Raw genomic sequence first — 10,240 nt, 5'->3', positions numbered from 1 at the left:
CCTCCACTCCCCATGCCCTGTAGGACAAATCAGAAGAATTTTCATACGCAGTCCCCTCCAGCCAAGAGCGGCTCTGGGTAGGTCTTTCGCGTATCCACTCAGACTTCCTACAGAGTGCGTACTTTTCGCCCACACTGTGCTGTGTGGCCACATGAGACTGTGCTGTTACTGGACAAGACCAGTGTCCTGACAGTGATACATGTCATACAGTTCAGCCAAGAGACAAATAGATAAAGTGTTCAGATTTGGATAAAGCAAAATTCCACCACCATAGAATATTTTTCTGGGATATAATAATATATTGAGAATTTTACCGAGAAGACATACATTTGTATTTACATCAGAATTTCGTTAGTTAGCATGTTAGCCGTCAAGTTTTATAAACAGACACGTGATCGTGGAAGGGTAATCATTCAGCATTGTCACTGCAGGGGCCTCTCCACGCTCACGTGTCTCCTGAGCCGGCCTCACGACCTAAACAGGTCAATCGCTGCTGCACATCTAGCTCCGTGTCTGGGGCTGTGCTTATCAGGGCTGGAACAGAAGGTGTTTGAGTCTTGAGCAGTAGATAACTACTTAGCTCTTAGTGGGGCGAGTGCTGCTGGGGCCCCATAAATAGGCCAAGTGCCAAACAACTGGAAACTGTGAATGTAAACTGATTTGGAAAAAGAGTCTTTGCAGATTAGCTAAGAATCTCGACACGAGATCATCCTGAATGATCCAGGGGAGGCCATAAATCTAATGACAAGTGTCCCTGAAAGAGACAGAAGTAGAAAAGATACAGGCAGAAGAGGACATAGTCATGTGAAGACGATGCAGAGATTGAAAGATGTTGCCACAAGTCGGGACGCCTGCCACGGCCGGAGGCCGGAAGCAGCCAGGTGGGAACCTCCCCTCCAGCCCTGACGTGGGAGCTCCTGATACCTTGATTTCGAACTTCTGGTCTCCAGAGCTGAGAGAGAATAAATGAATAAAAGTTGTTTGAAGTCACCAGATGCACAGTAATTTGCCACAGCAGCTCTGGGAAACTAATACACCCCCCACAAGGAGGGCCACTGCCCTGTGGGGATCCTGGTGCTGGCCATTCAGGGATCTAAAGCTGAGGCTACTTTTCCCTCTGGGGACACAGCTTGGACTGTCTAGCAGCCCCACCTGTAGCTGGCAAACCCTCATTCCCTTGATTGTTCTTGGGACACATCCATCTCTAGCATCAAGTAAGTGCCAGGTCGCAGTGCCAGGGAGAGCCCAGGGCTTTTGTGACTGTAGAGCCTACATCCCAGGGAAGGAGGTGGGCAGGAAGTGAGCAAAGGAGCGCATAAAGGTGTGATGTGACACTGGGTGTCCCAGTGAGACATTCCCAGGGTGGTCCCTATGAAATGTGACCAGGGTTGGTCTTCATGAGGAGGTGACATTTAAGCTGAAACTTACAGGATGACACTGGGCAGGCCGGGAGAGAAACTGGGAACAGTGTTCCATCCGAGTAGCAGCAGGTGCCAAGGTCCCCTGGGGAAGGGCACAGTAGCTGGAGCCTCCGGCCTATGAGGGGACAGGCCCTTGACGAGATGGAAGAAACAAGAGAGGCTGTGCTGGTCTCCTGGCCCTTCAGAAGAGAACACCACAGACTGGAGGGCTTAAGTGCCAGGGATTTGTTATCTCATTGCTCTAGAGGCCGGAAGCCCAAAACCAGGGTGGCCTTCAGGAGGAGAGGGAAGGACCTGCTCCAGGCCACTGTCCTGGCCTTAAGGAGTGGTTATCTTCTCTCTCTGTCTTTTCCTTATCTTCCCTCTGTCTTTGTGTCCAAATTCCCCTCTTCTTATCAGTCATATCAAGTTAGGGCCCACTAATTTGTAGCTCAAGCGGTTAAGGTGCCAGCCACATACACCAGAGCTGGTGGGTTCGAATCCAGCCGGGGCCCGCCAACAACAATGACAACTACAACCAAAAAATAGCCAGGCATTGTGGCGGGGGCCTGTAGTCTTAGCTACAGGCTGAGGCAGGAGATCACTTACGCCCAGGAATTGGAGGTTGCTGTGAGCTGTGATGCCACAGCACTCTACCCAGGGTGACAGCTTGAGGCTCTGTCTCAAAAGAAAAAAAAAACTAGGGCCCACTCTGATAACCTCATTTTAACTCGACTGCCTCTGTAAAGGCCCTATCTCTGAATAAGGTCACATGCTGAGGTTAAGACCTCAATATACAAACTGAACTGAATTGCGAGGGGGACACAGTTCAGCCCACAGCAGGTTGTGTGTCTGGTGGGGCTTATAGGTAAGCAAGGAGTGTAAGGTTTGTTTGAAGTGAGTCAACAGCAGTGGACAGTTTCAAGGAAGGGTGACAATGTAGCCTGGCAGCTGTTTGTTAAAGTGCAATCTGGCCAGAGGGAGCAGGGACAAAAGCCAGACTGGGGAGCCCAAGAGGGAGTCCCCATGGTCATCAAGCAGCAAAAGGGGGGTGGAGGGAGATGGAGAGCCTTGGGCAGAGCTGAGGGACTCAGAGTAACGCAGTGGCTGGGGCATGAGAAACTGCATAAATAGGGCATGGCACCCAGGTGACAGTGTAACAGAGACAAAGGCCTGAAAGAGGGCAAAAGTGTTTTCTGTGTTCCTGCCCAGGGCCAGTGATCAGAGGGGCAGGGGAGTGTTCTTTGTACCACAAGAGATGGCCCAGTGGAACCGTCCAGGCAGAAGTCACGAGATTGTCTTCACAGGAGATGGGACGGATCAGAACCATCAACTACAGACCCTCCATAGCTGACCTCCTCTTTAGGCTAACCTAATTTTCACAGACCGGATGTGTACTCCATGCACATATCAGTACAGCAGGTGTTTCTTATGGTGACACCTCCGAATGTTGACCAGCATGTGACAGTCCTTTCGGTGGTCACCTTACAGAAGTTCCACTGTAGAGTTAAACAGCAAACAGCCTGAAGCTGAAAACCCTTTAAAAACTCTGTATTTCTGCTTATAGCTAGGGTGGCACGTGGGGCAGCTGTCATTGCAGCTGCTTCCCGGAACAGGCCTCCTCCTGGGGACTGAGAGCCCAGGGTGTGAGCGCCTCAGGCTGGCCTGTCGCCTGCAGGCAGTTGACAGTGAGGGCGGGGCTGCCCGAGCCACTGAGGCCAAGGGTGCTGGGAACCCCCCAGCTTCCAGGAAGGGGAGACATCCTTGGTCCCCCAGCCTCTGCCCCTTACTCCATATGTGCTACACACATCGTGACTTGTGTACAAAGTCTCTTGTGGTACAAAGAACAAAGGACACTCCCCTCTGATCACTAGCCCTGGGCAGGAATGAAGATTTTAGTTCTCAAAAAGGGTGGGGGGGTTTTAAAGGGACAGAAAACACTTTTGCCCTCTTTCAGGCCTTTGTCTCTGTTACACTGTCACCAGGGTGCCTTTCTCTATTTATCCAGTTTCTCACGCCCCAGCCACTGTGTTACTCTCATGACTTCTGCCTGGACGGTTCCCACACCACCCACATCATACACACGTCACCTGTACACACTACACACACATCACACCACGCGTACACCACACACACCACATACTACATCACGTACCACATGTAATGTACCGCACCGCACCACCTGTATACATATGTCCCACATGAACATACCACACCACACATACACACACAGATCGCACACCACACATACACACAACTATGAGGACTCCACATGCGGCAAAAAATGAACAAGCAAGAAATACATTTACTTATCAAAGCGATGTTTTGCTAACTGAATCCCAGCGTTTTAGAGGTTTCTTGTTACATTAAAGGCGTTCCGAGTCTGCCTCTGAGAATGTGAGTCCTCCTCGGCTATGTCACATCTGGTGGGCATGTTTCTGGCCAGGTAACCTGAGTCACCTTTTGATACATTGAAACTTTTATGGTATATGCCAGATAGTCTCAGGGAGAAGAGAGCCCCACAGAGCCTAACGGTGAGGCTTGGGGATGGTGCGTCACGCTCTCTGTGGTGCCAGGTCTGTGGGCACATGACCATGATGGGAACTTCTGCGGTCTGGTGAGGTCACAGCAAGAGTGGAGAATGTGAACTCAGAGCCCCCACGGGTGTACCAGCCTCACATCTGAACCCTGGGGGCTGTAAGGCCAGTGTTAGGGGTTTGTCCCTACCCCCTGCACGGTGCAGCCACACAGGGCCCCATGCTGAGGAGGGCCCTATGTTTAATGCTGTACTGTGGCCATCATGAAAAGCTTAGTATTTTTGGAACAAGGGTCCTATCTTTTCATTTTGCACTGGACCCTTCAAATAACCACTCTCGTCCAGGCAAGGCTGCGCTGTGCCTGTGCCATGCAAGACTGCTCGTGTGGCCACAGAGAGTTGGCCTGCCCAGAGAATCTAGATGGCAGCCAGCCTGGTCTCACTGCCGCTCTGGGCTGAGCTGTGATTTGGAGAAGGTCAGCCTGTGGCTACGGGTACTGGGAGGGACATTATCTTCTCAGAGAACAAAAATGGGAACTACATATGCAAATATGTCTTAGGACAAGCTTTAATAAGCTTCCGACATCATTTTCAACTGGTCACATGGCACTCCGACCAGCTCTGAAAACAGACCCCAGAAGAAGCTGGAGAAGGAAATAAGAGGGGCCCAGAAGGCAGATGAGGGCACAGGGTGCTACCCTGTCGGAACAGGCTCCAGCCTCAGGCCCAGCAGTAGTCTCTGCCTGCCCCCAGGCCCTGTGCCGAAGAGATGTCCCAGGGGCCTGGGGTTGTGGGGCTGCCTACGGCTCTGCTCCTTCTCTGCATCCCAGGTGAGTGGGGTGGGCACGGGCTGCAGTGAGTCTGCTCCGCTGGTCAGAGTGAGGAAGGTGTGTGGAGAGGTCTGGGGGATGAAATGATGCCAGGAAAGACAGAGCAGGATGTGTGTGCATGCTCACCACTAGGATGACAGGGTAGGCTGCTTCCCACAGAGTAAGTCCTTAATCCTTACCACCATCAGTACCAAGATCAGAAACACCATCTGGATCTATCAGAGAGGGGAAAGGGAAGTGGAACAGAAAACCAGAATTTATTGGAGTAATCACTGGATGACATGTCTTTTTCCCCATGACCTAACTCTCATTGCAATCCTTATTAAAACAAGAGACTTAGATGTACTCCGAGAATACAAATAATTTAGATCAAACAATTCATAAAACGCACAGCCAAGTGTTGAACCGGAATACTTTTATTTCCAAGACATTTATTTATTTATTATTTATTTATTTTAAAGGGAGGATTTCACTCTGTTGCCCAGGCTGGAGTGCAGTGGCATCATCACAGCTCACTGCAGTCTTGAATTCCCGAGCTCTTGTAATCTTCCTTTCTCAGCCTCCCGAGTAGCTGGGACTGCAGGTGCACACCACCACGCCCAGCTAATTTATACCATTTTTTGTAGAGATGGGGTTTCACTATATTGTCCAGGCTGGTCCTGAATTCCTGGTCTCACGTGATCCTCCCACCTTAGCCTGCAAAGGTTTAGCCTGCTCAAGCCTGAGATTACAGGCGTGAGCCACCCGTGGCCCACCTCTCCTTTTATAATGTCAATTTCTGTTGGCTCAGGGTCTGGGGTTGGGTTTATATCAGAGTAATGGGAGGCTCTGTGGTGGGACTCAGTGGGTGCCCCACAATGTTTTCCTACTTATACCTAAGCAGATAGCTCCAGATTATCAAGAGAGGGGCTTAAGGACCTTAAAGAGCAAAGTTGGAGTCCTGGCCTGAGGTCCCGGGAGATGTGGAGAGCGGTGCCTGGGGGAGCCTGAGCCCAGAGCAGCAGCAATTCCAAGAGAGGGCTCAGTCTTGCCACCCCCACCACCCCCTCCACCCCTTCCACACCCGCAGGCCCGTGCTGAGGGGTCCTGGGGAGGGGATAGCAGTGAGCTCCCGAGAACGTGACTCCTGAGCACTGCTGACCTTCGCTGCCTTGTATGACCTTGAGCAGCATCCCTGGCCTCTGCTCACTAGATGCCAACAGCAATCCCAGGCTCCACATAGTGACAACGAAAAATGTCTTCTGTCATTGCCAAATGTCCTCTGGGGAGCATAGCACCTCCAGTCGAGAGTCACTGTTTAGAGGGTATTGGTAGGAGAGGAGGTTAGCACTCTGATGCAGAGTAAGTCCAGGGGCCATGCAAGCTTTCTTTCCAGGAAATAAAGTGGGAAAATGTGAGATGGTAAAATGAAGAAGCAAAAGATAAGGTTTTTCTTTTAATTTAGAATAAAAAGATAGCAAAAGTCTCACCAGAAGTGGATGGCAATCTATTGCCTGGATGGGTGGGTGGGTGGATGATGGGCAGGTAGATTATTTCCACCATTATTTTTCAGGAGTTTGATATTTTGCCAAGACCATTTCTCAGTGGTCCTTTCGTCCTGGGCTAACCCCCTCCCTGTGGAGAGCAGATCAGAAAGCAGCTGTTTAGGACAGTGAGGCTCCTAATCTGATAATTAAGGACTAGAGCCTCCAGAATGGATGGAGGGATGAGAGGGGGGGCACTGAAGGAGGAGTGATGTCAAAATCTTGCTGGAGCAGAGGCCCTGGATGTGCCGAGGAGGGTGCAGGAGGGCAGGAAGCTCTGCCGGGTCATCAGTGTGGTACTCAGCCCTGTGGGTGTTGGGCAGTGGCGTATGAGGCTGCAGGAGTCTGTCTCAGGAGAAAAATCCGGGTGTGAATGCCCTTGAATTGCTACCAAGGAAAGCCCATTTCTAAATGGCCTTTTTGTACCACCTCTGTGACCCAGACCCACAGCAGGAGGCTTCATCTATGCTGGCAGGAACTGTGAGCGTGAGGCCCACGTAGGGTCACTCGGGAGGGGCAGTGCCAAAAGCCCGAGGCCTCCATCTTGCCCTTCAGAATGAGCTTCCTCTGGTTTTGCATGCTTCCCTTTATTTCCTGTTTCCTGTTCCAGCCATCCATCTGTCTATCTCTCCATCCATTCATTTATTCCAAGTGGCTTCACTCAAGTCCCGGTGACAGGCGGGGACAGGTGTCTCTTCTCAAGACTGACACTCCTAGGAGACCCAGAATTTGTTTGAGGCCACCAAAGTCATCCTCTCCCCTCAATCCTCGAAGATAGCTGAGCACACCCAGGGGGGTGTGGCCTCTCGAGTCTCAGGGTCTCACATGGGGCTCGTCTCCCTGGTGCCTGATGCCTCCCTCTCCCCTTCTTGAGTCTTTCTGGGGACCTGACACCCAGAGTCCCTCTGGTTTCTCTGTCTTCACTGTGAAGACCCTGAGGGCCGGGTCTGCTGGCACTCAGGGTTTTCCAGGCCGCCTGAGTCTGAGCTGCTCCAGCCCCGTGTCGGGCACCGTGGGGGAATCTCTGAGTGTGCAGTGTCGCTATGGGAGATCGGGAAAGGGAGAGCCAGGGAAATGTGCAGCAATGAAGGAATCATTGCTGTTGCGACTGGTGCTCAGGGTCTTCAGGGTGGAGACAGAGAAACCTGACTTGTGTTTTCCAGGCTGCCTGACTCTGAGCTGCTCCAGCCCCGTGGCGGGTGCCGTGGGGGAATCCCTGAGTGTGCAGTGTCGGTATGAACAGAAATACAAGACGTTTAAGAAATACTGGTGCAGACAACCCTGCTTGCCACTTTGGCATCAAATTGTGGAGACCAGAGGGTCTGATGGAGAGGTGAGGAGTGGCCGAGTGTCCATCACAGACCATTCTGGGAATCTCACCTTCACTGTGACCATGGAGAACCTCACGGCAGATGATGAGGGCAAATACAGATGTGGGATCGCGACAATCCTGAAGGAAGAGGGGCTCCATGGCCTTCTCCCTGACCTCTTCTTCCAGGTTCAGGTGTTTGTTTCCTCAGGTGAGAGCCTCCTTTCTCTGGCACGAGGTAAGAAGGAATCTGAGCTCCTCTCTGTACAGCAGCCAAGGATATTGTGGCCTAGGAGAGAAGAGCGGGGCCTGGTGTGTGTGCATTGTGTTGTGTGACGTGTGTGAGGGTGTGTGTAATGTGAGAGTGGGTGTGTGCTGGGGTTGGGCAGTGGTGGTGTGTGGATGTGCTGGCAGGGGCAGAAGTTGGGACTGAGGTCTCATAGTAACCTGCTTTCAGCGTGACAGGGAGTACAAGACAGTGGTTCTCATGTCTTGGGTTCTAAGATGTTCACCTGACCTCTGGGCAAAGCCCCTTGGGGGTGGGGCAGATGGGGTGCCTATTACTCTGGTCAGCCCTGAGTCTGACTATGGGGAGATGACAGTGCCAGCACATCCATCTGGCTGCTTCCCTGAGTATTCTCTGCTATGTGACATCAGAGCCATGCAGGTGCCAGGTACCCCAGTAGGGGAGAGTCAGGGACAGGGCACTGAGCCTCTGTTCTTTATCTTTAACTTCCACCACAGCCTCCAGCATTGAGAACTCTGCAAGGGCACCTGGGTCTCCCAGGAGCAGCAGACCTAGCCAGCGCCAAGGGTAAGCTGCACATGTCCAGTGTCCCAGTGCCTTCTATCAACTGCATGGCTTTTGTCCTGGGCTGGGTGGGACTTCCCTCAATCATTCACTTGCTCAACAAACATGCATTTGTTATGTGCCAGAAATGGATTCAGATTTGAGGGCTATACCAGTGAACAGGCAAGGTCATGCTCTCAAGGACATTGCAAATAGGTAGCTTTAGACAATGGCCAGAAGGTTGGATGGAGAGATGGAGTTGATAGACAACAGAGATACCTAGAGCTATGCAATGGAGATCAACAGATGGGTAGAGGGTAGTAGAGGAAAGATGTCTGTGAATGATCATTACTATGGAGGGAGAAGCAAGTGTCAAGGGACAGGGTGGTGGGACACAAGGACAGCTACCAGGAAATTCAAGATGGAAGGAAGAACAAAAGGACTGTCTTAGTTTGGGTTTTCCCCAAATTTAGTCATGAGATGAGGATTGAGGAGCAATTAGCTTGCTGAGAGGTGATCCCAGGCGGTGCAGTGAGAGGGCTGGAGAGTGAGATCGGGGAAGGGAGAGCCAGGGAAATGTGCAGCAATGAAGGAGTCATTGCTGTGGCGACTGGCGCTCAGTCCCGCTGGGGACCCTGTGGGACACTGTGGAGAACACGCCTCAGAATTGGCGAAAGAATCTTCCGGGCAGAAGGCATGCACGGGGTAATGAAATATGTGGCTCATCTGGCCAGCTTTGTGTAGGAAGCCAGGCACAAGCAGGCAATGTGACCTTGAGGTGGGAAATCCTGGCTGGGTCCAAGACCATCTGCAGCTACCAGGAGCTCAGATGGACAGAGGAGCAGGGCACCAACATGTGAGCTGCAGGGGCTAATCTCGGAGGGGACAAGGGCTCGTGTCAGTCAAGCCCTGTGGGTGGGTGGAGGCTGGGGAGGTGGAGAGATTGCACAAAGAGCATTTGAGGAGCGGGACTGGGGGCAGTGTATGGGGACCTGCAGGGTGAGGGGTTGGCCAGGAGCTGAGCTTGGAGAGGTCACTTCTTGGGTTTGAGGTTAAGCAGTTTAAGCAAAAGAGCAGGTCTCACGATCATGTTTAAGGATAAGTCGAGACTTATTTGAGGGAGGAATGACTACAAGGGACTCCCCTATCCTCAGAGTTGTTCCCAGTAAGAGCCGAGTTCCTGCCGCGTGTCGATGGCGGAGGGCCCAGTTCAGAAGGCTGTTTCCAGGAGTCGATTTCTGCCTCAGCTCCTACCTCGCCCTTCTCCTTTCCTCACCACTGTGCCCTCCTGTGTCTACTGGGCCCCAACACAAGGACAGAAGCCTGTGATTCTGAGCATGGGGCTGCCCAGTCCTGGTACCTGGAGCCCAAGGGGAGGTGGGGGAGAGGCAGAGCCTGGGACTCCCCAGCTCAGTGCCGGTCACTCTGTCCCTCTCATAGGTCCCTGCTCGGCAGCGTCCACTTCCTGCTTCTGGTCTTCCTGAAGGTGCCTGTCTTCCTGAGCATGCTGGGTGCTGTCCTCTGGGTGAGCAGGCCCCAGAGGGCTCTGTGGACACAGTCGGCCTGACCAAGACAAGCTGAGCTCCCACACATGTTGGCACCCTAACCACAGGCATGGACCCTCAGACTGCACAGAAGGAAACCCTGACCCTGAACTTCATACCCCTTTCCATTTTATTGACGGATACTTTTTTAAAAACTTTAAAATTAAGAAAAAATACATGATCCTATACACAAAGTATGTATATAATGTGTGTATATATATATATATGCAGTTTAAGGACCAAAAATAAACACATGTATCCACCATTCAGCCTAAGAAGTGGAGCATTATTAAGCACTTTTAAAGCCC

The 10,240-nt window shown here is 51.9% G+C and overlaps 1 protein-coding gene across 3 annotated transcripts; it reads left to right on the top strand.

Annotated features, from left to right (window-relative positions):
• The first annotated feature begins 4,557 nt into the window (after window positions 1-4,557).
• Window positions 4,558-10,217, top strand: LOC128569562 (protein CD300H-like). 3 transcript variants are annotated; one of them, XM_053567715.1, is made up of 5 exons: window positions 4,558-4,766; window positions 7,453-7,809; window positions 8,343-8,412; window positions 9,543-9,744; window positions 9,829-9,967. In XM_053567715.1, exons 1-4 carry the CDS (start codon window positions 4,706-4,708, stop codon window positions 9,715-9,717), a joined length of 663 nt encoding a protein of 220 aa, XP_053423690.1. In that variant the 5' UTR covers window positions 4,558-4,705; the 3' UTR covers window positions 9,718-9,744; window positions 9,829-9,967. The 3 variants fall into 3 exon arrangements, with proteins under 3 accessions (XP_053423690.1, XP_053423691.1, XP_053423689.1); XM_053567716.1 differs by lacking the exon at window positions 9,543-9,744 and having other exon boundaries at window positions 9,829-10,217; XM_053567714.1 differs by having other exon boundaries at window positions 9,543-9,873.
• The last annotated feature ends 23 nt before the right edge of the window (window positions 10,218-10,240 follow it).

The sequence above is a fragment of the Nycticebus coucang genome, chromosome 18 (assembly GCF_027406575.1).
Source record: "Nycticebus coucang isolate mNycCou1 chromosome 18, mNycCou1.pri, whole genome shotgun sequence".
Classification (NCBI taxonomy): Eukaryota; Metazoa; Chordata; class Mammalia; order Primates; family Lorisidae; genus Nycticebus; species Nycticebus coucang.
This window is presented reverse-complemented; position numbering and strand designations above follow the sequence as displayed.